Genomic DNA, 27,719 nt, shown 5'->3' with positions numbered 1-27,719 from the left:
TCAAACTTCTGCAAACTTGCGCTGTTACAAGCTGTAGCGAAGCAGCAACTCGTGGGAAGCTCTGTCACTGCAGTGAAGCACTTGGTGCTGCAGTCTCAACCTTTACTTTGTAATTTATGTCAGTGTGTGATTGATGAACTTAAATATGCTCACAGAGAAAACGTTTGAAATTACCTGGTAGCGGGTAATTCTGTGTAGGCAGAAGGGAATCAGTTCTTTTCCATGAGAGTGAGCTTTACTTCTTCATGTAAAAATGTTAAAATATGGGGAATATTTTTCTGCCTTCTGTAATGCTTTGACAGCTCTCTCGCAGAAAAAAAAGGATGTGAAACTATATATTGTAATTCATAGATCATTATTATTCATAGAAGGTCTCATTCATGAAACAGTTCTGCAGTATTTCTAATCTTGAGATTTCATTGAGACAGTCCTAGGCATGCAATAGATGAATAATTCTTTATGAAACAATTTAAATTTTTCTCTGTCTGTTGTGATGTTCCTTTTTTTTTTTTTACATATGAAATAGGAAGTATCATACATATAAAGGTAGTTCTCTCCACAAAGCAGTTGAACCTTCACCTGACTGCCAATGCAGCAGAACTTTCTTTTGAAAGAGATTCTTATTTTTGTCATGTCAGAGCGTTGTGGAATATGCAACATATGGAATTCAGTCATCCAGTTTTTACTTTGGCAAATTTCCCACTGATTCTGGTTAGGCTTCCAATTTTGCTTGTGATTACAGAAGGTGAAAGGCTTTAAAGAACAGGCCTACAGAATGCATAGTCTGCAGGGTCATATATAACCTGCAAAGCAAGTGTTTTATTTTGGCATGGTGCCTTTCTTGGTTGGCAACTGTGAAGTCTGCCCTTGCCACCTCTGGGCTTGGCCTCTGCATAATGTTTTTAGTGTACAAAGCTGTTCATCCAATGGTATATGAAAGGGGATTGGGAGAGAGAGGAGATGCAAACCCATGGAAGAAAAGAAAGTAGTTGGGAGTTAAGCTTAAAACACAGCTTCAAGCTTTTGTGTAATACTGTATCTGTGACTGATGAGTTGATGCAGGAGGTTGGCAGTGTGGGAGTTCCTGCATGGGAGGCTGTATCTCCCAGCTGTGGCACTCATAAAGGATTTACAAAGGATTGTAAATCCTTTGTGTACATCACACTTGTGATGTAGCTAAGACACAGGTTTCTCTGTGCACCATTTATCAAAGTCTACGATGTAGATGAGCAATTGGAGCATTGGTTGCAACCTAGCAATGCAGAGCCAGAAAGTGTGAATCCTGGTTTTTATAAAATAGCCTTTATTTTTGAAGTAGCTGGTTTAGATACCAAGATTCTTCAGACAGCTGTATCAAGTGCTTACTTTTCAGAGAGCATGCCCAACCCGTTGACAAGACCAAGCAAGTCAGCAGCCCAAAGTTGTAGGTCACCTCTGGAGGGTGAACTATCTAAATCTTTTCCATGTTAATTTGCCAGAGTCAAAGACAGCTGGAGCAGATGTTTGTGCTTTTGGAGGGCTGGCAACAATTCTGCTTCGCTCTTGCAGATTTTGGGATTTACTTTTTGACAATGGTTTTGTTATGTTGCCCTCTGTCCCAAGGTAACACATCCCAACACATAGCACCTGCTGTCTGCTCTGAGCCACACTGGTCACAAGTCCAGGTCACCGATTAGGAGTATAAGGGGAGGAGAGAGAAACATAAGGAACCTTAGCAACAGTAGGGCACTAGCAAGGGAAAGGATAACTATGGGAAGGCAGAGGAGAAAACAGAAAAGAATACTTATAAAAGTTAAGAGAAAACTGAGCATCAGGAACAGTAAGAAAGCAAGGATAAAGAGGAGAGGGAAGAGGAGAAGTAGGAACAAGGCAGAGTAAGAAAAAAGGGAGAGCATGGATAAAACAAGAAACAAGTCGTCGTGAAATACAATCTGAGCCGTAGTTTCTAATACACCAAAAGTTCTCTCTTCAGTGTCACGGTTAAGAATATAAATAATTTGTGCAGTTGTGCCTGGAGAGGAGGGCAAGAAGACAAGGAGCTGGAAAAGATTTTTCTCATGCGTAGTCTCTACTTTTATATTCTATACCCAACAGCCAAGTCCAGCCAGCCCTCTGAATGTAGCAAGACGAATAGATGGGACCACACCCCAAAGCACCATCTATTTCTTTTCTTTCTCTTTAATTTCAACTTTAAGGATCTCTCCTTCTCCTGCTCTGGGGGATGGTGTCATACTAATGATCAGAGACTCCTTACTGGTTGTTCTCTGCATAACTGCAGGCTTAGCATCTGCCTGTGACTTTTCCTTTGGAGCAGGGGGTGCAGAGGGGGCTGCAGGCTTCTCAGGTTTCTTCTCCTCTTCTTTAGGCTTGGTCTCTGTTTCAGCTGGAGTTTCCTAGAAATAAGAAGTTTAATGTTTTCCAATAGTGCAGAAGAAATTCAGGAGGTAGTTCTATTCTGTACATGCCATAGAAAGGCACAGCATGACAACTGTATTAGTGGTATGCAACACATGTAAATTTCTATTCAGATGCTAAAAATTGGTTTCTAAATGAAAAATGCAATTTCAGAATCAGAATATCAGTATAAAACCTGGGAAATGCTTGTGGATATTTGTAATATCTGCTTCTTACTATTACAGAGGGATGAAACAGACCCGTTTTGGGGCACAGAACCCTTCCTTAGGTCTTTCCTTCCTTTATCTACTTACACTAGTGGAGAAAGAAAGACTCTTACATAAATCTCGACATACTTCCCACTGCCTCAATTCCTTGGCCAGGCTTATTTGCTAATAAGTTCACAAATACACCCCAGAATGAGCAGTGTTTCTGCTCCAATCATACTGTTGTACTCATTTGTGTGAGCAAAGTGCGAAGTTTTTTATTTAACTTAAATATAAATACACCTATTTCAACTATAAAGAAAAAAATCTGCCACATTTGGGCTAACATAGAATGAGCAGGTTCTTGTCAACATTAACGTTTCTCTGAACAGAGTATAATGTGGGAATTATTTTTCATCAGTTAAAACAGCACTTTTCTCACAAGTGCAAGATATTAGAGGTTTAATCAGTTTTAGCTGTGTGGGCTACGCTTTATATTTTGTCTTCAGGGTTTTTAACAACCAGAGATCTGACACTGATTTGGAAAGTTTGCCATGTGCCCGAGTCAGCTGGATCAGATTACTCTGTTTGGGTATTTCTGTATTTACTGTTGTTTACATAAAATTAGAAGATCAGATGCCCTTGAGGCCTTTTTAAAATCCATTTATCCTTACTGTCTTAGAGGTTTTATTGTTTTCTTGCTTTTTTCCTTGCTTTTGTTTTCTCTGGTCTGCATAAAGTCCAGGTTCAGAGAGATTGAGCCAAATTTTAGAATTAGTGTTTACAGAGATATGGAAAGGTGGTTATATCTCAGCTACTGGGAATTTTTACTGTTGATTGCAATAAGGCTAAATTTTAATCTACTCTGTTTGCCCAAGCCCTCTCAGTAGATTCTACTCTTTTTCCTGTGGCTTTACCCGAGTTTCTTGTTGTTTCTTCAGCTGCAGCAGCTTAACAAGGCCATCTCTTCCTTTTCCTCCGAGCATTGCTTTAAACAATTTCGGAGTTTCCTGTTTCTGCCCAAAGAGACTGGCCAAGCCCCGTGGTTGTTGCACTGGTGGTCCTGGAGGAGGTTTCCCCTTCTGCTTCAGCAGAACCCTGGAGAAAGAAGGGGATAAGAACACATAGCAGTGCTGTGAAACTGAGCAAAGTTCCTACAAAGCTGAAGTACCACATTTATGCATGAAAATCAGGCCGCTCTTACTTGGTTCCCAGGTCAAGTGACAAGAGCAAAACTGGAAACAATAAAGGTTTTGCCCTAGGGTCTGGTAGGGATGGAGGCAACTGTTCAAATTTGGAGTTGCTTACCTATATCCTGGAATATACACAAGGGCTGGCTCAAATTAAAGTGTCACAAAAGAGATGGAAGAGTTTTATAAGTAAAGAGGTGTGGAGGGGGATGGGTGCCCCATAACTGAGGTGGCAGTCTCTTATCTGGCTTTGTGGATGCAAATTCAGAGAGCATTTAGTGCTCCACCGGGACTCCAGTTGGCACTTGAGGAAGAAATTAACTAACTTCCAGCATGGCTCATCTCTCATAGATCTGGTTAGACGGGGGTACTTTTTTTTGGTCCTCTTCAGTAGAAGACACCCTGACAATATAAACTCTACTGCCAGTCTTGTGGCAGACTAGATTTTCACACTGTTCCATAGCTGTACTGAGTTGCAGCTGTAAAACAAGAACTGAGAATGAATAACGAGGTTAAAGATTAGATGAAAGATCTGAGATAGATGGGACCAGTAAAAAGCAAGGGGGTTCCCATGCTTTCAGTTTCTGTTAGATTGCTGTACAGTTTTCAAGGCCACTTTTCTATCCTGGCAAAAGCCCTGACTTAAGGCTCTTTATGAGTGAGGACTATATTTGCAGTCTGAAGTACAGTAAATCACATAACACTATAATTTTCTCCAGCATCTCGTACTTTGGGAATTTCAGAAATGAAGAGTTTACTTCTTTTTAAATATTATTATTATTTCATTGCCATAAATTAAAAAAGTATACTTTAGCAGCTTGCATGGCTTTATTAGGCAAAAACCATACAGGGGTTATTGGGTGGGTGATAATAGAACAAATTTCTTGCTTGAATAAATCCTTCCAGTTTATTTCAAGGAGCCCTTTAAAGGTGTCAGATGACCACAGAGAACTCTAATGTAAATCTTCCAGGAGAGAGCAACTGGTGACTTCATTCCAAAACTGAACATGACCACAATCTTTATGAAAACGGTGCACAAATTTCCTCTTGCTGCCTAGTTTTGGCAGAATTTGTGGGTGCCTAGACTGGTAAGCAAATAACATGGACTCCTGCACAGGGCAGGTACTGCATATCTTTGAAATTAAACAGGATATCCTGGTTTTAGTCTGATATCTAGAGAGGTCTTTGAGCTCAAATGGGAGTGCAGATACAAAAGGTGGATGATTAGGCTCCACGGTTGAGAAAGGCTGTCTGAAGGAAGCAGAATTTAATGGATGGGCAGAATATGCCTAGGGTGGGCAAGAAAGCAGAAGAGGCAGCCTGGGACAGAGAGACAGGAATAACAAGGTCATACTACTGTTTAGACAGAAGCTGGAGAAAAGTCAGGCATGATTGATGCTGGAGCATTTGTCCATTCATTTGTTCCCCTTTTCTACCTGTTAATGCTGGTTTTGAAAGTTGAGCATTCTGCCCATTCTGTGTCTGGTTTCCTTGTTCATCAGGGGCATCATGATTCTCAAGATGCTGTTGTTTGACTACCAGGCCTGTTACAGCATGATGAATGCAGCCATTTGCTCGCACTTCCAAAAACCAAAATGTCTCTCCTGTGCTATGTTTAGTCTTCTCTGGGGGAATTTCAAATCTGGGATCAACCTTCCAACCTTTGATAGCAATTCAAGGCAACAGTTGAGAGTAATAGGGGTACTGAAGTGTACTAATAATGACTAACTATTTCAAATATTTGGACCTTTTACAAGGTAGCAAGATACTTGTCATAATTTTATGACAAAATCTGACAATACTTTGCCCTTTCAAAGCTGTGAAAATGGCCATCCTAGCAAGCTACAGCCAAAGGAGAGTGAAAAACAATCTTGGTTTGAAATCCCATTTCGGAATGCTTTTGAACGAAATGCACAGGTATCTAATCTGTGTAGTTCCATCTTGTCAGGCCTTACTTAAAATCCATTTCTAACTGCTGCTTAAGGTTTTGGAAATGCCTGCAGTTCTATGGATGCATTGAAGCATATCTCTGTAGAATTAATTGCAAGTGTTTTCTCACATCTTTCAAAACCTATTCCTTAACTGATGTCTGTCCTGCAATTTCCTTCTTGATGATGTAGAAAGTCCTGATATGTATCCTCATCTCCTACTTTTTTTTTGTTACCTAAAATATAATGCAGAAGGAAACTACATTCAGGATTTTTTTCTACTTACCACATTTCCACAACCCTTGGGATTCCTTCCAAAACCATGCTTTCAACTAGAAACTACCAGGCAAATCTGACCTCTAACATCAAATGCATTTACAACTGTTACTTTTCAAGGAAAGGAGTGCAAATTGTCTAGAAGTCGCAACTGTCCATCCAGCAGCTGAATGATAGGATTTAAAAACTGTAATTAGGACATACTTTGCTTTCTTCATGAGAAGTTTTTCTGAGTCAGGATAGTGCACCAAGATTTCATTGAGTGTTTTCTTGTCCAGAATGAAAAGGTTGGCAAAACCATGAGCCACCACATTGGCAGTCCTTCGATTTCCTCCACCTGCAGCGAGTAGGCTGGAATGAAAATAAACGCCATCAGTCAGAGTGTTACTTGCCCTAGTGAGGAATCTCTTTACCGATGGTTGTCCATTAAAGTCATTGTAAAGCCCACATAGGGAGCTGGCTGTTCTGTCGAGTGTTCTGTAAATGCCCTGTGCAGATGGGATTAGAAATTCCATCCCAGGAAGGCAAATTGTCACATTTGGTCAGGCATATGCAGGTGCTAAGGACTGTGAAAAGTTTTGCTACATAGAGACATTTCTGCCAAGAGATACCCACAGCTCAGACTGCACTTGTTTCAGTTCTCAGGTGAACTTGGCATTTCATCAGTTTTATTGCTGAAAATTATTTGCATCAGTAGTAGAGCAGCATTATTTACAGTGAATGAATGATTCTCCCCCAAGGATTTTTTTCCTGAGGGAATAACTTCTGTGGGGCTCTAGTTTTCAATTTTCTCACGTATCACATCTCATGTTTAAATGTTGGCAAGTTGAATGATACAGTTTAGGAAGGTCTTTCAGGCTGACAGTTACAAATATTTCTGCCAGCAAAAGAAGGCTATTTTGTTTTGAATGTAAGACATTAGACAAGTTTAGCTAGCAGCAGCTGACCAGAGGGAGGATATCTGGAGAAAAAATTAGATGTACAAATACAATTGTTCATCTTGCACTAAGCAATTGAATAGACTTCACTTCTCAGCTCTGCTGATAAGTAAGAGAATTTGCATTTTGCTCTTAGTACTAAAATTGCTCTATCACTGTATTCAAGATCTACCCCAAAATTTGTCCTTTAAAGATTTCCCAGTGAATTCATATTTTTAGAGAACATTTAGTACTATCTAATTTTAAATTTATTAATAAAAGATATTCTGGACCCAAATAAACAGGAATTAATACCCATCTGAAGTAATAATCAAGGATATAAAATATTTGTTTTAATATTAAAGATATTTATAAAACATATTTCTAACTATTGAATCATATAGAAAATATATCTAATTTATAAATCATATAGAAAATATATCTAATTTATAAAGGATAGTAGGAGACCTCTGCAACTGTGTGTGCAAGGCTAGTTTTACATGCTCATAGAGTGTTTTTCTGCAACTCAAGGCAGCAATCAATACATGAACTGAAGCTGAAAATGCGGTTTATCATCTTCTTTTTAAATAATTCTGTATGATTCCTCAGATAGAATAAAGCCCTTTGCGCAATAGGAAAAGCTGCTAAAGAAAATTGCAAACACCTTTTGAGCTTGGATGAATCACTTCTCAAAAAGTCATTGAACAATCATTTTTAGGCTTTCTTAACGGAAAGCTCATTTTATCAAGGTAGACAAGGACTAAAGAGATCAGCTTTTCCATTATGGTGATGATGCGTGGTGAATTTTACAAGTAAGGGAGTCTTTGCTCAAACAGAATCATCTTTGACTAAGGCCAACGTTATGTACTTCAGCATTCAATCTGGTTTGGTTATTGTGTGAAGAGTTATATGCCCAACTATTTTAAAACAGATGCATTTGCCTTGTGGTGGTTTTTGGTAATGTAATTTCTATATTAATCACAAAATTTACTTTTTTTACCTAACATTTTACCTAACATTTTTTACTCCTGTTGTGAGCCTGAAATGCTGTCATATTAATAGCTGGTAACCTTAGAATTCTTATGCTAGCAAATTAAATGTTGAGCTATAATGTTGTCAAAGTGATGACTCATCTATTGTTTTTACAGCTGATCTCTGTAGGAAGCTGCTGTTAATAAAAATTGGGGAATGGCTGGTGTTATCAGCTGAACATGCAGGGTTGTGGTGTCTCAGCTGGGCACCTATGTGCGTATGAGGAGAACTGGTAAGTCAGGGAAGGAAAGTAGGTCAGGATCTTGCTTCTGAGTAGAATATCAAACTCCAAAGGCCAGAGCCCATCAAAAAGCAGCAGTTACTATTTTGAGGGAAATCCTGGACCAAAGTGCTGGAAAATTTCATATTTCACAAAACTAAATAGTCCCTGTAGTTTGGATTTTTTATATAAAGGTTAAAATTACAAAGCAGCTGAAAGCTGAAGCTGAGATGAAATATTTAGTGATCTTCCTGTCAAAAATTTTCATAAAATGGAGAAATGTTTTAGTTTTTCCAGAATTAACATTTTCTGATAGGAGATAGCTCTAGTGAAATACTAGTAAATGGATGAGTGAGGACATCTGGCTTCAAGTGTAACTTTCTCTGGGGTAGTGAAATGTTGTTATAACTGAATTTTCTTGTTCTGAATTGTCTTTGCTGATGGGTTCTCATTAAGGCAACAATCTGTTTCCTTCTGATTCTGAAATTATTTTATTTCCCCAAACTGATATTATCTATACAGGAAAGTTGCAATGAGGGTAAAATGTTAATTGGAATGCCTATTACTTAATCCCTTTCTGTAATAATTTTCAGGGATGAAATTGGCAAGGGACATGTTTGATTGTTACTCTTGCATTGGTTTTCTAGTATAATACACGGAATTTTTTGGAAATAAACACTTTTTATTTTCTTCAGTTCCTTTGCTCCTGGAGACTTTTTAAGCATCGACATGCATTTTGAAGAGAGTGAGATTAAATAGCAAGCATCTTATAAATCATGTACCTAAATTACTCAGAAGGAAGCTGACATATTTCTCCAAACAAATCTTGAATTGGAAATCAAAAGGAAATCAGCCTGATATCAGGTTATAACCATTATGAAGTGAGAGGAAAACTTGGATGTCCTAAAAAAACATAGGACGTAATCCATTAAAGAATATTTTTTCCATTTAACTGTATTCTCTATTCAGAAGACCTTGACAAAATTTATACAGAAATGCACAATACAAATTCATTATTTTCTAGCACCTTGCCACGAGGAAGATCATATCTCTATTGATACACTTAGTGCATCATGTCTGCCAGTTGCTGTGGTTTTCCTCAAGTTTATCCACTGCCTGACATTTTATATGCAAATTGCACGTCTGAACGGGTTTGCTGCTGCAGTAGGTCAGTCATGAATAAAACAAGACTAGAAGTGTAGTGTTATAGAATTGCTGAGGGTTTTACTGGCCACACTGGCAATTATGTAAAGAGTAACACATACTGGGAAATGCATCTTTAAAGGTCGTTGTGTGGTTCTCACATGGAAACAAGTGCTCACCTGAGTTAGATCAAAGGTGTAAAAATCCCTTCCTTGTTTTGAAACCCACAGTTATCATTTCTCAGTTTAAAATACGAAGTTCTCACATCAAATACCAGACTAATAAATAATTGAAAACCAAATGTGTGTTACATATGGGGGCTGCTTTGGCTTTTTCTTCTGTCTTTTCATTATTCAGCCCTTATTGATGAGTTAATTCTCAGTCTTTCTGCATAACTTCCAATACAGCCTTTTGTTTGGAGGCTTTGCGCAGGTAATTATATCGTCAACCAAAGAAATATCTTCCAAATAACCTTCTCAAAAAGGCCGATGTAATTTCACTTCCCCACTTAATGAACAAGTTCTGTAACTATGAGATATATCAGATGTTTTCCACTTGAGGTCTAAGCAAGTTCTGTGGGCACATCACTGGGTAAACAGGAATGTTTCCCCTCCTGCAATGGGAGAGACAACTAGAGGACAAATGTAAACCTGGCAGAGCTGATTATTGCTTTTCAAAAGGCAGATTAAAGCTACCAGCAAGAGCATTAACAATAACAGGAAGGCAGCTGGAAGAAACCAAGGATCCAGTTTATCACATGCAGCAGCACATTATTTTTATTACTTTTCCTTGGGCCAACCTCGGCAGAGGGGTGCAGTGCCTAAAAACTAGCACTTGACTGGCTAACTGGGGAATGTAGCACTTAACAGTTAGTAGATTTTGCATACAAAGTACACACAGAATATAAAAACCATTTGTAGCCACCAGAAAAAAATTCTCATACAGATAAATTCAGACAAAAAAAAAAAAAATCTGGTCTATCCACCTTTTTCTTGTCTGGAATGCTTTTAAAGCAATATTTTTCAGATTGGGTTGTCTGATTTTCAGCAATTTAATCAGATCCTAAATGAACTACTTTTAGTTGCTCTTTTCGATTTTTGTATCTGTTTTGTTGGAAATTAATTTTCATCTTTGCCATCTGCTGTTTAAGGGCACCTAGTCTTTTACAGACAGTGAAATGCATTTGGTCCTCCTGTATTGCAGACCGCATAACAGGGAGAAGTGTTAAATCTTTAAAATGCCAAAAAAGAAATTTGTCGCTATATCCCTGTGTGCATTGATCAAAACACTGGTCTCAGATGTTACCCTGTTAATCACCGATGCTTCACTTGGATTTTCCGTCACTTACATGCATCTCCTTACTCAGTGTCCTCTTTATTGATCTTACCCACATTCTAGCCTCCGCATAATATCTGTCACACTTCCCACAGAGAAGTTGAAGAACCACTGATTATTTGACAAGTTCTAAAAAAATGTATTAAACACAGTGATGGACCTACCTGATCTCCCCAAATACAGCTCCTGCTCTTAGTGTAACCAGGACTTTGGTACCATCAGGGCCTCCAAGGACTTGAACTTCACCCTGTTTGATGATGTACATCTCTCTGCCAATCTCTCCCTGGGCATTCAAACACATAAAGAACCAATGTTTTAGCAGTGTTTTTTGTTGTTAGAATAATATGACAGGTTCTTCTTTAAATATCTTTTCTACTCTCTCATGAGCAGAGGGTGTACCACTATTGTGAGGCAAAGCAGCAATTTAGTTTTAAAAGTGAAAAAGCAGCAGCAATAGAGCCAGGACTGAAAATGCAGGGACTTGCACTTTCTATCTCTTCACTTGGTCCTCCAAGTTTGCATGCAGGATCTCCTTGGTGAAATAGGGTGAGACCCAACATGCATCCAAGGGAAAGGTTGTTCCAACATTCCGTACTACATATTGCAGCATTAATGAGATTGCTATGGTTGTTGGTCACAGAGTAGGCTTATACAAGTGAGAGGCTTTTTAGCTCTGAATCAAGCTGTAATAAGTTGATACTTCAATTTCTCATAACCTGTCTTTGTTAAGAACCATTTGAATCAGACTGCAGTATCAGGACATTGAATCTGTTGCTGTCCTTTATTCTCTCTGTTGTGTCAGCCCCAGCTCTAGTCTAAGATCCTTTCATGCTGGGCACTGTATAAGCAAACACACCAAACTACTCTTCCATCCTTCTTAGCCAACAGCAGTTCTGGGATTGGTCTTTGAAGGGACACACTTTGTCCTTCAGTGTACTCATAAACGTTTAACTTCTAATAAAGTGGAGTCACTGTAGCTAGCCCAGCATTCTGGAGGGGGATTGCATGCCTAACTCTTGGAGGGAGCAGGACCCTGGTGAACATGTTGGATCAGAACTGCTAAAGACTAGTTAAGGGGTTCTGATGGTCACTTGTGTAGGTGGTGAGACCTGTGGGTCACTTGCCAGAACAACAGTAGTATGGATTACTACTCATCCCCCAAGCTTTAATTGCATCTGACTTTGCCGTGTGTTTACACGCCCTCTAGAAAGAGACTTGGGCTCACTGATCAGAAGCTGAGCTATTTACCTGTGAACTACCTTTCTGGCCAGGTTTAAGCCAAAATTCTGGGACAAAGATAGATATATTTGCTAAGAGATGTGTGACAGCATTCAGCAGGAAACCTGGAGATGGCTCAGAGCTGTGAGTGAAGGTAGAGCAGATCCTGCTGGAAGGAGATTTATGGGATGCAGTGTTATCTTCTACGTTCTTAGATTCTACTTAAGCATGTCTGAGTCCACAAATGAAGCACAGACAAAGCACCATAGACTGAGATCTGTAGTCTGGGTTTGTATGTATAGAGGTATAGAAACATTAAGTTTGATCTATTTAAAGTATTAATATTTCATGAGATATCATTAGATAAGCCATATTTACATTAAATACTTTCCCATATTACTTTAATTTCATGGTTTGTAATGTAATAAAATCCATATTGTCTTGTTCTAGATTGAAATTTTAGAGCATATTTGTTGTTATTACACAGGCTAGCTTAATTAGTTTTATGCTTTCTAATTCAATCAGGATTAATTTTATTTAAAAGACATTGTTGACCGATATCTGAACTCTTTTTCTAAAATGCATAATATAATTCTTATTTGAATAAGACAAGAATGCTCACCTTTTTGCAGACAAAGTCACCAGGTAAATATACAATGGATTTCAACCTTAGCAGCATGTCATATATCATCTGGGTATCACAGCCCTGTTAAAATAGAATTGATCACTCTGCTAATTCAGTATTAAAGGTGACATTAGTTCCTCAAAAGCCAACAATACAGGAATGACCTGGGGATTCCATAAGTGGGATGCAAATTCAAAACATCATAAACGTCAGCTATTAGAGCTGAGAAAGGACTGAAAGAGTTGTTATTTCAAAGACTTAGGAAGTTCTCTATAGGTTGAACATATTTCCATTTTTTTATAAAGTGAGTTTCTGTACATCTAGATTTTCTGAGGATGTTAAGTCAGTGTTATGTTAAGAGCTTTATATGACTTTTTTTTTTTAAACTGATCCAGGGGAAAACAACAGATCCTGTCAAATGCTCATATGAATCTATGTATTCCATGTCTTCAGCACACGTAGAAAAAAAACGTACAGCCATGTAAGTTTTATACAAGTATATCATGTGATTTCTTGCAAATATCCTAACAAGAAAATTTTCTGTGTATACTTCGAAAAACTCAGGGTCTCCTTGCTTTTGACCCAGAAATCCATTTTTAAGTACACATTTAAATTGTAGCTCTGGAAAACTACCATGGTAAGTAAAGAGGAAGCTCCTTAGCACAAAAACTGACTGATGCAGCTTTCTCTACACCAATGTTACATTGCCAGAACGCATAGCATGAGTGATCTCAGGCAGACCTGGGTGGCTACAGCAAGGTGGACTGTGTCAAAAATTAGATTATTATCTGTCTGACTCTGGAGAGCGGTTTTACTCTGAACTCACAGTTTGACCATACCATCCGCTATAGGATGTCATCATAACAGGACTTTTTTTTAATCTCATTCGTTTTCTTAAAAGATGACTGCCTCGACACAAAAGAAATCCAGATGCAGTCACTTGGGTTTGTTCTGATGTCTCCATTCACTGAGACATTTCTTTGAATCATTTATCCTTGCATACTAACAAACATGTATTTAAGTGTTGCAAGATGCACAAAACAAGGTTTCTGTATGGAATACTACATATTTCTGCAGTCTCCTGTAAAACTACTTGCTTTGAATAAGTCCACTTTGTTTACAATGGCAAAGTTCACATCAATTGCAACAGCTAATTGCATTTTAGTTGGCATTTGCTCCAGTAATTCTGATTCATCTGGAAAAAAAAAAAAAAAGACAAATTAAGGAATGTCCACAAAAATGAGCAAAAATTACTTAATGGAGTTATTCTAACACTTATGATTTCAAGTTAGGAAGCAGCTAATATGCTTTTACTAAGATGCTTAATAAATCTTGTCTAAAATTATTACCAAACACTGTATTAATTAATAGAATTTGTGAAGTAGTAAGATTAATATTGCTTTGTAGTTTCTTTCTTTTCCAAAGTAAATAAGCCTCCTCTCACTTCCCACATGCAATTCAGAAAAGGAGAAATGTGAATTTCACCCTATATCTGTATCTGTGCAACCTCTCTGACTCAGATATGCTATGTAACTGGAATTGGAAGTCCTCACCCAGCATTCCTTGAGAGTCCCATGTGTATTCATACCAAGTTCGAACACGATTTTGCACCAGTTTTGGAATAGAATAAGTGTTCATATAGGAGACAGTGTTGTCTACACAGGAACGAAAGTAGTTCTGCCCTGCTGTTGCTGCTCCAATTACGTCTCTCATCTGCAAACATCAATAGTTGTTACTACACATTTCAGAAAAAATAGTTTTGATTTTATTATCTTGTCAGCAACATATCAAAATAATATAAAACCTTTTGCAAAAACATTGACTAATTATGAATTTGGTTGCATGTTTTGAAATAGGTGCTTCATCCACTTTTTCAGAAACATTACAGATTTAATCTGATTGTCTTGGGAAGTGTAAGATTTTAGAGAAATTGTTTCTGGGTTTTAGCTTATTCTTCTGTCTTGTATTTCTGGACATAGATGAAAATTATAGATAATACTTTTCTTAAAAATCCATAGTAAAGCTACTCTGCATTTGGCATGCAATGCAAGTCAGAAGCAAAGCAAACTGGGCTGAATTTCTGTAATAACATCATCTGACACCACTAGAACTAAGATTGTGCCACTGTTTAAATAGTTAAGAGATCAATCCTAAGCTCTGAGAGCTGAAAGGTGACCTTAAAGTTTTTAGTGCAGGAGCATCATTTAACATTTCAACTCAAATGTGGTTCTGCATTTAGAAAGTGGATGAGTTAATGTTCGTAGATATTCCTTTTTCAAAAGAATAAGTATTCAGATGTAATTTTAGTGGAATGGCTTCATATGGCAGCTGCCAAGGATTAATGTGCTGTGGGTTGAAATTTGCTCTTTATTACAGAGACTGATTGCAATGGGAATAACAATTTTTAGGCAAGTGTGCTAAAGCAGGAATAACTCAGTAATTTTGAGGATTCTTTGTAAACAGAAATTATAACAAACAGTGCATTGAAATGGTTTGTGTGCTAAGGTTTAAAATTTGAGACTGCAAATGACTACTCTGGTTACAAAAAGTAATCTGCAGAATCTTCTTGGGGAAATGAGGTTTTCATTAATAGCTAAAACAGTTTAGGGAAAAATTAAAAATATGCAAACTCTGACATTTAATTCTATATAATTGAATTCAATAGTTTTACAGAATAAATATTTTGTAAGTAGGTCTTGGGGGTTTTTTTTTGTAATTCTGGTTCATGGAGGAATCTTAAATGCTATAAGGAAGTGTCTTTTTAATGACAGTTACCCCTTCTTGCATTTCCAAAGAGCAAAAGGCATATGCAATCTCTAACTGCATGATTGAACTTTTCAAATGTTGTATTCAAAATAAGAATTAAATTTCAGTTTTAATTTTGTTTATTTATTTATTTATTAATAATTTTATAACAGGCATGGACAAATCAAAAAGTCTGGAATGTTTTCTACGGAAATTGTAGGGCACAGCCTCACTCAGGAGCCACGGCATTTGTTTTTCTGTAGGAAATGTGTTTTAAAACCTATGATCTAAAGCCCAAATTTAATAGTTACAGACCAGGAATATTTCAATTATATTCATTTGGCAATATATCTGACTTGCTGTACTGTCAGGTTTTTTTTTTCCCTCCTGCCAAATGGGAACCAAGAGAAATAGAAACCAGTTAACGTTCAGATTGACAAATATATTGTAATTTGTGGAAGAGGTCAGAGTTCTTGTTTGACAAAAATGATGGGATTTCCATTAACAGAATCCTATTGATAGTAATACTGAGCATGACTTATTCAACAATTACAATTTTTATTCCAGATTAAACAGTATAAAGTAAATGTCAAGGATTTGTCCTATTGGCTGTGACTAAGGAAAAAAAAGAAATTATCCATAATTTCAAGGGTCATCTGTGTCCTGCAGAGTCTTGGCTTTTAATCAGCTTGGTGCATAAGAACTGCAAAGCAGGGAACTGATTAAATCTGTGTATTTATCAGAAAAATAAGTATGTTTGACATTAAAATAGAGGATGGAAATGAAACTTTTTCCCAGAACTAAACTCCATTAAATTGAATATATTATCACTGCATTACAGTAATTTGAATATAAATTGTTATTGATTTTTTAATGTACCTGACCAATTAAGCTGGAGAAGACAAAGACACCCATGAAATAATTCAGCAGTTGAAAAACTATCTCAAACAGCGTTTGTGGTTCTGGAAGGCCACCAATGGTGATTAAACTACGAACTGCCCAGTAGTAACACCGCAGGTACCTGTGGATGCAAACAGCATTCTTGTTAGACTGCAGCTACTTATGTTTGAAGTTAAGTATATGCCTACCTGAGCTGGGCCTTTCAGTGATGGTTTTCAGTCCAAAAGACTTTCAGCATTTTATAAAGGGTTATGAATTTATAAATGATACAGTTACGTAGGTCAGGTTGAGCTGAACATTCTCACTGACAGCAAAATAAGAATATATGGGAAATGCAGCCCTAATTCACTGTTCTCTAGTAACTCTAGGTAGCATTAAAGAACACTTGTGTACAGAATTGCCAGGATGGACATTACAGTGTTAGAATGCTATGAGTGAAGATGGTCAAAAGCAGTGGAAAAGTGTTAGAGTCTTCCCAGAGTCTCTCTGTAGCAACGTAATAGATGCTCAAATACTTGAGGATCCCCTTCATCGCTTTCATTTGATGACACCAGTGCAAAAACTGATGGTGGGAATGACAAATCCAGTATTGTTCTTCTCGTGTCCATTTTTACTCCTTTTACTATGCTGGTCTTCTCACTCTGCTTCTGAGCACTCTTTATTTGCTCTACCTCCTGGGTTATGTCAAAAATATCACGTTTCCACAAGCTGTGTATTAATCCAGCTTCTCCAAACCACTTCACTAATTCAGCGCTGAAAGGCTGACTCCTCTATAAACATCTCCTAGCCTCTGGTCTCCACAACTCCTTCTGTCACCTTAACAAACTCTTTCTTTTTCACTACAGAGCCTTTTGCCTTCAAGACATGTATTTCTACTAGTATGATAACACAAGTTTCTGAAAGTAGCAAGGGACCTGGACAGAATTCTTTTTAAAAGTGCCCTTGCATCCTTAAAAATTCTGGCTTAAATTTCATTCTAGAACATGGTGTCACAAGTCATGCAGCATTGTGGTGGGGAATAACTAGTTCAAATCATTGTGAGGATGCTATATTTTCCTTCTTTTCTGAGAAAACAAGTAATTGGTTTAGGTACATTTTTGAAAGCCTGCTATTAATTAGAATGTGACTTTCCAAGTTTCTGCACAATCAGATTTCCCCTTTGCTGATGATTAGGAGTGGAACTTCATTTCCCTTACTTGTGAAGTGGGATTTTCTATTACTTCAGCTGTGACCACTGCTTCTGAAGCAATAATGGTTCCTTATGTGTGCTGAATTTTATTATATTTTAAATAATGACTAAAAAAACCAAACAATCTCCCCCAAACACTAAGACACAGAAGAAATACTTTTGGAGATAAGTTTGTTTTGAAATAGAAAGTCTCGCGTCCATCTTCCCATGCCTGCTCTGGACCTGAGGCCACCCGGTGTATTTCAGACTCCTCTCTTTTTAAGATATAAATTCCACTATAATAAGAGGTTCATGTAATAGTACAACTGCTGGGTCAGTTTTGTGCGAATATGAGAAAATAAACTCACAATAAAAACCAATTCCAATGAAGTTTGTTTTTTCATAAATCTCTTGCAAGTGTTTTCAAATTTTTCACCCAAAATGTAAGGCTGGACCAAGCAATTGATATCTGCTTTTCATTTCAAAGTCCCTTTTTTCTAGGTTGTAGATTAATAAAATGCAGTTACAAAGGTCACTTTTATCACAGTTTTCTAATTTTAGATGTTAACAGTCAGAACTGACCGTGCAGAGTCCTTAAATAAAAAATGCATTGCATATCTTCCATCTTATAATTTTTCCTTGTTAGGATGCAAAATTAACTGCTGGATTATACTGCAATGATATTTTCACTTGGGTTAAAAAACAATCAGATATGCATGTTTCCAGAAAAGTGTGCATAAATATCAGCTTTTTCTTGGACTTCTGTAGCATAAACAAATAATAAGAAAAAGTCTCAGGTCCATTTTGGAAGAGTTACAGGTTTAAGCATGAAATGATGCTTCTTGGCTAAGGGGAATGATGTAAATATCATATTAATATCATATTGATTTTGCATAACAGAGAATGCTGTGGTGCTTGAAACATGTGAAATTGGGTAATATAAAAGGAAAGAAATTAACATTACTTCTGTGATACTTTAGGAAACAAAAATAATTAAGCAATTCTCTCACCCTCAATGGCTCTGTATGCCAAGTTTGCAAACTCCACCATGATAGACAATACAATCTTTATTCTGGGAACGTCTACAAAGAATGAAAGCAGCTCCTCAGAGGAATTTAGGGGTCACATTCTTCTCTGCAGTGTTGTATGTCCAAAACACGAATTTTTTTTATTTTTTATATCTTCCTACCCTTTCTTAAGATTTAGTTAGTATACTGTATTCTTCTGTGATTTTACTTCAAAAGAAACTTTCTGTTGGCAAGGCACATGATATTCTCTATCTCTTTGGAACAGGTTTTCTCCATTTATGCATTTTTGTTTCTATTTTAGTCTGAAATGGAGTCGCACAGTTGAAATACAGAGCAGCTTTTTTCTTCTGTAAGGGGGGAAATGAGATTGTAAATTTTGTTTAAGGAAAGCCAGAAAAAACAACTCCTATTTCAGCAGTATTAGCAGCTCTGCTTCCTACAAGCATGTGTCTGGAAACTATCACTGTTCACTATACAGCTTACCAGCCTACTATAAAATATCTGTTGAAGTAAACAACAGTCATGAGACAAGAAAGGTTTTTTTACCTCTGCACATGATAGAGAGTATGTTTATCCTTCAGGCAATCAAACTACTAGATTTTTCCTTAAAAAAATCCTAGGTATGAAAACATTCAGAAACTGCAAATAAGATATCTTGTAATATTATGTCAATAGAAATATCTTTTTCAGAAAAGTCCATTTCAGAATACATTAAAGTTCTTTCATGGTTTTGGTTAGTGCAGGTAAATCAAGTCTTTGTGCATGTGTCTCTCAGCTTTTAAGGTGGTATTCACATACTCATTTCAGCCCAGGGAATCACAGTTTCAGGACTATCATGTTTGACTCCCCTCAGATTACAGCCAGGATGGGTTTAAGCAGAGTGAAGCAGCAGCCTTTATAAATGTATAAAGGTTCCTTATTGGTACCTCTTCTAGAGTGACGTGTTTATCAGGTCCTGTGGGTCTGATAGTCTCTGACACAGCAGAGCAAACTATAAAGCTTTTACTTAAAAAGTATGGCTGTGGGTAACAGGTCTGAAAGTCTGACATATGAGTTGGGCTATGCATTCACAGCTTGTCTGGAGGCACAAAACTGTCTGCTTAGCAAGCACAGTGATTGTGACACATCAGATCTATTGCAAGAGCAATGCACAGCTGATACCCACGAGGCAAACTTCAAGATTTGCCAGTCTCACTGTGCACTGGGCAATGCATACCAAAGGTGTGGATTTGTTCTAGGCACATAGAGTGACCATTTCTGCAACTTACAGATATCCACTAAGTCTGTGCCCAGAACAGAAAGGCAGCACACTACAGAGAAACAGAACTGGGATGCAAATGCATGTCTTAAATTTGGCAAAGAATTTTGCAGACGGCTTGTGGATGACTTGCAAACAGCAGAAGTATACAATGAGCAAAGTGAAATGATTTGTTTTGCCTAAATTTACTGCTGACCTGGAGGGTTTGTATGAGAATTTCAGCTCCCTAGTTTTAGTTTCTCCATCAGCAGTGATGAAAAAGAGGTACTTCTTTGTAGCAATTCAGAGCAATGACATTACATTGAATCCCTGAAAAAAGATTTGTCCATTTTCCTCAGGAATTAGGGAGATTGATCTTTTACTTAGGTGGTTAAATTAGATTGCAAATAAACACACATAGTGGGAATTTTCTATTTAAGAGACCTTTTAAATATCTGCCACTGTCCTTGTGTAGACTCTACACTCTGGTGTTGCATTAATGATTCTGTGTTTCTGCATTAGGAGAGATGAGGTCTTGCCTAACTCAAGCTCATGAGTGCACTTTTAATGCTGGAAACCCCATGGGTGGCTGATTTGGGTGTGTTGCATTGAGATCAAGTTGACTGCCTTTTACATCTCAAGTCAAAGGCTTTGACTGAAGGCTGCTGTGCAAAAGAGCTCCAACCTTGGACTGACACTAACACTTTAGAGTCTGGACAAGAACCAAAAATGAATAGAACCTGCATAAATTTGCAGAAGATGTACTTTGATAATTTTGCTTGTGGTTTAAGTAATGTGTATAGCTGTTAGTTATAGATTTAGTTCACCAGCTAGTGTGCCTGTCCAGGAACATGTATGTAATCAAACTAATAATGGAAACTGCTGTCTGTTAATTCTTTTTAGGCTGGAAAAGAAAAAAAATCCTAGGAGTGTTAACATAATTAAGAACTGGTTTTGGCCATAACTAGCAATACTTTATGGACACAGCAGGAATTCTACATAAAGCATTAATGCCTTTAAGTCAGTGCTAGATCATTTTCTGTGGGTCAATGTAGTCTGAGACAGCTAGAATATTGGTTTACTCATCAAACTGCTTATCATCATTTTTTAAAATTAGCTAAGTAGATATGTTTCCCTAATCTTCTTTCTAAATACGTTCCCATTCTTTATGAGACTACTGGCATATTTTGCTTCAAATGCTGTCAACCCTGAATGCTCTGTGAAAGTAAATTATAACTTCAGTGCTGTGCCATATTATATGCTGCGGTACTAGTCACTTTTCCTGACAAATTGTTCTTTTGTCTGCTTTCGTAATAAATATACCTAGAAGTATATTGTCTGGTAAGTTTAAATTCACTTCCATCTCCACTTATAACTAATGTTCACATGATGCATCTGTGTGTGAAAAAATCCTCAAACATTTGATGATTAGATTTTATGTCATGCCTAATTCTCTAGGGCAATGACTATTCCGCACAGTCAGCATTTACTGTTAGTGGGATACAGAGCTATACTTTATGAAATGCAGCTCACTGTAGAATACTCTTTGGGGTTCGATGTTCATGTTCATGTTCCAGTATGAGTTAGATACAGGCAAAGGAATAAAGTCATACACTCGCCAAACACTTGTCAAGATGAAATGAATTAATGGCTTAATGAGGTTTAAATGGATATATCATAGAACCATTGAATGGTTTGGGTTGGAAGGGACCTTAAAGATTATTCAGTTCTAACCCCCCTACCATGGGGCAGGGACACCTTCCACTAGACCAGGTTGCTCAGAACCCCATCCAGCCTGACCTTGAACACCTTCATGGATTGAGAGTCCACAGCCTCTCTGGGCAACCTGTTCCTGTGCCTTACCACCCTTATAGTAAGAAATTTCTTCCTAGTATCTAATTTAAATGTGTCCTTTTTCAGTTTAAAGCCATTTCCCGTTGTTCTTACTCTGCATGTCCTTGTAAAAATTCCCTGTGCTGCCTTCTTGTAGGCTCCCCTTTAGGTATTGGAAGGCACAATAACTTCTCCCCAGTGCCTCCTCTTCTCAAGTCAGTCCCAACTTTCCCAACCTGTCTTCATTGGAGAGGTGCTCCAGTCCTGTGATTTACTTAGTGGCCTCCTCTGGACTCATTCCAACAGATCAGTATTTTTCTTGTATTTGGCTATTTGGATATTCAAACTTGCGTTTTATTTAATAAACTCAGTTTAATGCAGAACTTGAATAATAATTATATTATCACTGTTTATAAAACAAATCTACTCTAAATTCAATATGATTGAAGTGTGATTTCGTATGAGAACTTTTTTTTGTCTCCTCATGGAAAATGTATCACAAAATATTAAAAAACGTGGCCACTGTGAGGGCACAACTGCATTGACTGTGGTAAAGACAGTAAATAATTTCTATCAATTGTTTTCTGAGAAAAATGTGAAATATTTTTCTCTGTGAAAAGCAGTTAATTCTTTCTTGCCTGTTCTCTAGACTGTTCTGAAGAAGCATTAAAAACCTTGAAGACTAAGTAAACTCTCTACTTTCAGAGTTTTCAGGTTTCTTATTCTTAGGTACTTTATTTCTTGGGCATGAGGCAAGCATTTCCAAGAATCACATTAACAAAAGATAGCTGTAATGGAAATTGCTTCTGCATTTTTCTTGTCAGATTTCTGGAAACCTCAATCCTGCAAATAAAACCCATCTATAACTTCACTTACATAAGTGGTTCCACTAAGTTCCATGACCCTGCTTGCACATGTCTGACTGCAGTACTCAAGCCGTGTATTATAATGGTGCATGGGAATTTCAGACGTCTCTTTTTTTTTTTTCTTTTTTTTTGTGATAACTCTAATTATAAAAAAAATCAGTGCTGGCTTAAACAATGTGTGTTTTTCTCTCAAAGGTAATTTTCTTATCCTTCAAGGTAGTGACTTGACAACAAACTTGTGAAGTCTGATAAAACTACAAGCCAGAGGAGCACATCTCCAAGAGAGAGGTGAAAAGTTGTTTGGAAGTCAATTTGTGACAGTAGTAGGTTACCATATGTGGTTTTGCAAGGAATGTAATCAAAGAACAAATTGAGCTTCTGTGGCTTTAGCTGTATTATAGCCTTTGAAAGAAATTAATGTTCATACAACTGAACCTACTAGATATATATTTACAAAACTACACACAGAATATATTATGACTTTGCTTTTTTCTCTTATTTCCTCTCCATCATCTTAATAAATGGTTCTTACTTGGCCCCCAACCAGTGCTGTCACAAGTAGTTTGTGGAAAATTGTGCCAAAATACTGTAATTTCCCCTGAAGACACTCTGCCACATGCTTAAGCATGACCTTCTCAAAAGATCAGAGAGAGCTGGTGGAAGTTTTTCAGACCAAACACCATGGTGTAGAGGGACTAAAATGTTGCACTTTAATGACACAGTGCTGTGTGGCAGCAAAAACACCTCCCAAACTATCCCTGTGTTTCCTTTGAGGGATTGCTATACAATCCTTCTAACAGTTCCCACGTGCATATGCAGTCAGTAAGTTTAATTTATGACCCTTGTTGCTTTCTAAATCTTTAATTAAGTTAGCACTTAGAACTGACTCATAAACCTATAAAAGCTGAAAGTGGTAAACGGATTATTCATTGCACCTGCCCTCCAAATATGTGTTAGCACTGAAAGCTGCTCATCAGCAGTCATGATGCTAAAAGTTTGCTATCCAAGCACTTTAAAAAGTAAGGGCATACCCTGCAAGCAGTGTCATGGGAGAAGGATGGGGAGGCAGGAATGAACAAAATCAAAAAAATCTCTTGCAAAAGAAAAGGACTTACATGTTTCCTTCGCCGTCATACACCCATCTAGTGCTGCCAATTCCTTCATAGTCTGAAGCCCAATAATATAGGCATGCATTAATGTGCAAGATAAACAACAAGTATCCAGTTGTTCGAATGACCCTATAAAAGTCAACAGATTCCTGTAAAACAACTTAAATTTTTCTTTTTTCTTTTTTTTTTTTTTTTTTAAACATAGAACCCATTACATTTTTGGATTAACAATGTAAATATTAAGCATACACTAAGTAGTTCCCCACCTGTATTGATTCTATGAAAAAAATAGCTGGCAGTTACCCATCTCTCACATCTGTCCAAGGTCAAATAAATATCTTCCCTAGAATATTTGACATGTTGTAATTTTTAAATTATGGTTCCCTGAGGAGTTTATAGTCCACTTCTTTAAATGGCTATGAATATTTCCAGAACTTTGAAGCTATATTAATGAGGGTACAGGGTAAAAAATAATGTGTTTCCCAAACTCTATCCAAGACAGGCTCTAAACTTGTGAACCAGAGCCAAGAAATGTCTGAGGTCAGAAATGTACTGCTTTACAAGACTCTAGTATAAAACCTGCAGTAGATCCTCTAAATAGTATGATTAAGTCACTACACCAGGAGTTATTCCAAATCCCAGTTCTTATGCTTATGGCCAGTTCTTAGAAGAACACCAGTGTTGAACTACTTAAGCACCAAGCAGCTTTCTTTTTAATACAATAATGATCTCATTGTATATCCTCTGTTCAGTGCATGAGGATCAAAAGAAAGATCTCCTGGATTTAGATCTCTAGTGAAATATTCATACAAGCAGGGGATAAATAAACAGGAAAAGTGCAGGACTTGCCTAAACACAGGCTGGTGGTGAATGAGTTTATCTGCTGCAGCTAGAATTCAATGCTGTATGTAGTGCAGAAAAACTAAGTGGTTTTATGAGAATTTAATAAGATCTAAGTTGGGTCTATAAACAAAGCTAATGGGAGATAATATCTTTGTGATTGCTTCATTGAGCGCTACTTTGCTGCTTCTTCAGCTGCCTTTGTATGCCCTCCTTGGCCTCTCCATGCCATTATATTATCTATCTAAGTGTTCTCTTCTTTTTTTATGATGCTCACAACTTAATGCTGTTTCTCTGTTTAAAAGTTGGTGTGCTTCCAGCATATCTGTTTAGGATTGCAAGCTATAGAGAACAGCAGAGAGCTGTTGTTATCTAGTAAAGTTGCAATATTGCCCATGCTAGGTCTTCTGTTCAAGTTTGAATCCATGAAAGTGGACTCCTGAGATCTGAGTGAAGATTCCAGAAACCTTTGCTATAATATATTTCTCCTGACATATATTGACTATATCACAATGAGAAGATGCAAATAATTCATGCTAACTCTGTTCCTACAAACTCAAACTAATTAGTTGGAGAAGAGAATCCCCCAGGTATATTATCCAATTGCTGTGTAGAAGCTTAGTTTGATATTACCTAGTTAATTGGTGCCTTATTGCTCAAAGTGTGGCTATACAAATCTCAGAGCTAAGCAAGATTGCCACATTAAAATAATATCCAGCAGTTTACACAAGAAGGCTGGGGTTTTTGAGATTTTTTTAGCTTCTGCTTTTACTCTTCTGTGTAACTACCTCTGTTCTCCATTTGTCAATGAGCAAAACCAGGAGTCAGTATTTTCGGAAGTATGGATTAGAAAATAGATCCACTTTGTAATATTAAGATTCTGCAGTTTAAATTCTGCAAGTGATTTAATATTGGAAATCTGAGTGGGCCTTTCAAGCAAAGATGCAAGCAGCAACACACAGTTGTGGTTCTTAATCAATATCATGCTAAAAAACTCTCTGACAGGGCAGAGTAGCTGGCTCTGTCTTTCCAGCTACTGCATATATTTTACAGGACCAGTGAGATCTTGTTCTGTGTGTCTTAGCCTTTCTAAATGAGCACCTTCTCTGTTTTTTGACACGTAAATAAACATCACATCCTTCGAAGCTTGATTAACTTGAAGATATACGCATCCCCTTCACAACTTGTCCTTTGAACGTTAATTTCCCATTCCATATTTTGATAATAGTGTGAAACTCTATCCCTTGAAAAACTTAATTTTGGGTAAAAATGAGTTTTAAATTTGTTCCTATTTTCTTTGAAATCATATACACACAACAGTATTGTTACATAAACTAATTACTTGATTCAGAATTGTCTATATTATTTTATACTATCTATATTATATATACTGTATCTCCCAATACTCGCTGCAAGTATTATAGGAGATACAGAAAAATCATTGAATTATGACTCCAACAAGCAAAGGATATAATAAGGAAAATAATTAATTTTAAAACAATTAAAGTTTATCAATATTAGAAAAAGTTAAACACCATAAACAGATAAAGGCCCATTCCTAAAAATAAAATTAGAAACTAGAAAAGACAAAGATTGAAAAACTGACAAGAAATTTCTTCATCTTGTAGAAACTCAGTCCTCTCTTGAACCATAAGAATTAGAAAAAAAACAAAACAAACCCCAAATTAAATCACAAAGGAACCTTCCGTAAATGAAAAGAGAGGGCAATATAAGAATAGGTTTTGTGAAGGTCAGCATCTCAGTTTAGTAGAACTTTCAAACTTTTAAATTTTGTTTTATTTCACAGGTACATGAAAAAAAATGAGAGAGATGATATTTGAACCTCCTTTTGAAATTTATCTTGTTTTTAAATCTCATAAAATATCTCATTTGAATGAATTAATTTCAAGTGAGAACAGAGTTGGGTAGACTACGGTTATAATCACTATTTGAGAACGGTGCTGAATTGATCCTCATTCCAACTGTAGTCAGTGCAGTGAAGGATCAAGTTTCTCTATATGCCAGGTTCATGGGGAGAGCATGTTTGAAGAAAAATGTTGACACAGGCTCAGGCTCATAACTCCTATTAAGTACAAATAAACAGCTACTGAGGATTTGGAACTGCTATTAGCAACCTAAAGAAAGAGTTCTTTAGCTCTTTCAGTAAAGAAATTTTCTGAAATTTCTGATCAATTAAATTTTTTCAGAAGTCTCAGTTTGGTGAACATTTTGCCTGAACCAGGCCAGCTGAACTGAGCTAGTTTCATATGTAAGTGAAGCCTTATATAAATACTATTTTAATGACTACCATAAAGACAGATATTTAAAAAAACCTTTCAAACTGAACAAGTAAAGATGTATCATATTCCACTCAATGCTTAACTGACAGCTCATGAAATCATTTGAAATGCATTCTGTGCCAAGCTTTGCATGCTACTTGAGTTTTATCAGCACATACCTGTAGATGTATGCTTTTTCCATAATAGCTTCCAAACGATCATTAAACTCAAAGAATGTGTTATGCTGAATGGAAAACAAATGAAAATAGTACAATCACTATTTTTCAGTATACATTTTTTTATAATAGTACTGGCATCAATTCACATATACATTTTGAAAATGAATTTTTCAGTGATCATACTTTTTATAAATATTGGTTCTGGCCACGACCGGGTTAATTTTTGCAGTAGCTGGGAGGAGCATGGCTAGGATTCCATGTTATTCTATACCACCTCAGGTCATTGCTGGGAATGGGATAAAGGGACTGGCTCCTCCAGGGAAGAAAGGTGTTCCTTCCTGTTGAGAAAATCTAGCAGAGGGAGCTGTCTGGTATTTTTTATTACTGGGGAGTTTTTCCATGTGAATCATTTCTTTTTTTATCCACTCTGTCATTAGCAATGTTGTTGCTAGTGTTCATTTTCTTGTCTCGCTGTTTCCAGTAAATTGTTCTTATCTCGATCTGTGATTATTGCCTTTTGTGCCTCCAGTTGAAGGGAGAGAGAGACCAGCATACAGTTTTAGTGGGAGTACTAAATTGGAGAGTACTATTCCTAAACCATCACAAACAGTTAAAAAAAAAAAAAAAAAAGTGAACTGAAAAGCAAAGATAAATTTGAGTCAAGTGTTTTACTGGTGTTGAGTATCCCCTTAATCTGATTATAGAAAAACCTTGTTGTTTTGGTCAGAGTACTGCAGGTGAACAGCTTCTACTTCCTCAAACATATATAATTGCCTGGGCAAAATGATCACAAAGAATTACATACGTTTTTTCTCTTGCTGAAATTCCAGTAATCTTCCAGTAAGTGATCATATGTATCAACAGCCACATACTAGAGGATACTCTGTGGTCAACGGCAGGTGTACAGGATTCTCCCTGTTTAGTATTTGCAGCTGATCTTTAGTGATCACATGTAGCTTTTTTCTTTGTTTCTGTTCAATACACCGCTGGTTGCCTCATACAGGATACTATTTAACTTTTCATTCTTTCATATTATTTTCGTTCTCATTTA

General features: G+C 37.0%; 1 protein-coding gene across 1 annotated transcript in view; it reads right to left on the bottom strand.

Annotated features, from left to right (window-relative positions):
* Positions 1-2,159: 2,159 nt before the first annotated feature.
* The window catches only part of CNGB3 (cyclic nucleotide gated channel subunit beta 3), a 60,166-nt gene continuing 34,606 nt past the window's right edge, over positions 2,160-27,719 (bottom strand). Inside the window, exons 9-18 of the mRNA XM_066204802.1 lie at positions 26,669-26,733; positions 23,377-23,499; positions 16,109-16,250; positions 14,038-14,197; positions 13,582-13,679; positions 12,482-12,565; positions 10,806-10,924; positions 6,199-6,345; positions 3,518-3,698; positions 2,160-2,393 (exon numbers count right to left, since the gene is read on the bottom strand). Of these exons, the coding sequence (XP_066060899.1) occupies positions 2,160-2,393; positions 3,518-3,698; positions 6,199-6,345; positions 10,806-10,924; positions 12,482-12,565; positions 13,582-13,679; positions 14,038-14,197; positions 16,109-16,250; positions 23,377-23,499; positions 26,669-26,733 (1,353 nt within the window). The remainder of the gene's footprint in view (positions 2,394-3,517; positions 3,699-6,198; positions 6,346-10,805; positions 10,925-12,481; positions 12,566-13,581; positions 13,680-14,037; positions 14,198-16,108; positions 16,251-23,376; positions 23,500-26,668; positions 26,734-27,719) is intronic.

This window comes from Chamaea fasciata, unplaced genomic scaffold (assembly GCF_029207755.1).
Source record: "Chamaea fasciata isolate MVZ Bird 193981 ecotype frontalis unplaced genomic scaffold, bChaFas1.0.hap1 SCAF_1, whole genome shotgun sequence".
Taxonomy (NCBI): Eukaryota; Metazoa; Chordata; class Aves; order Passeriformes; family Sylviidae; genus Chamaea; species Chamaea fasciata.
Note: the sequence above shows the minus strand (reverse complement) of the source record. Positions and strands in the feature narration are given on the sequence as shown.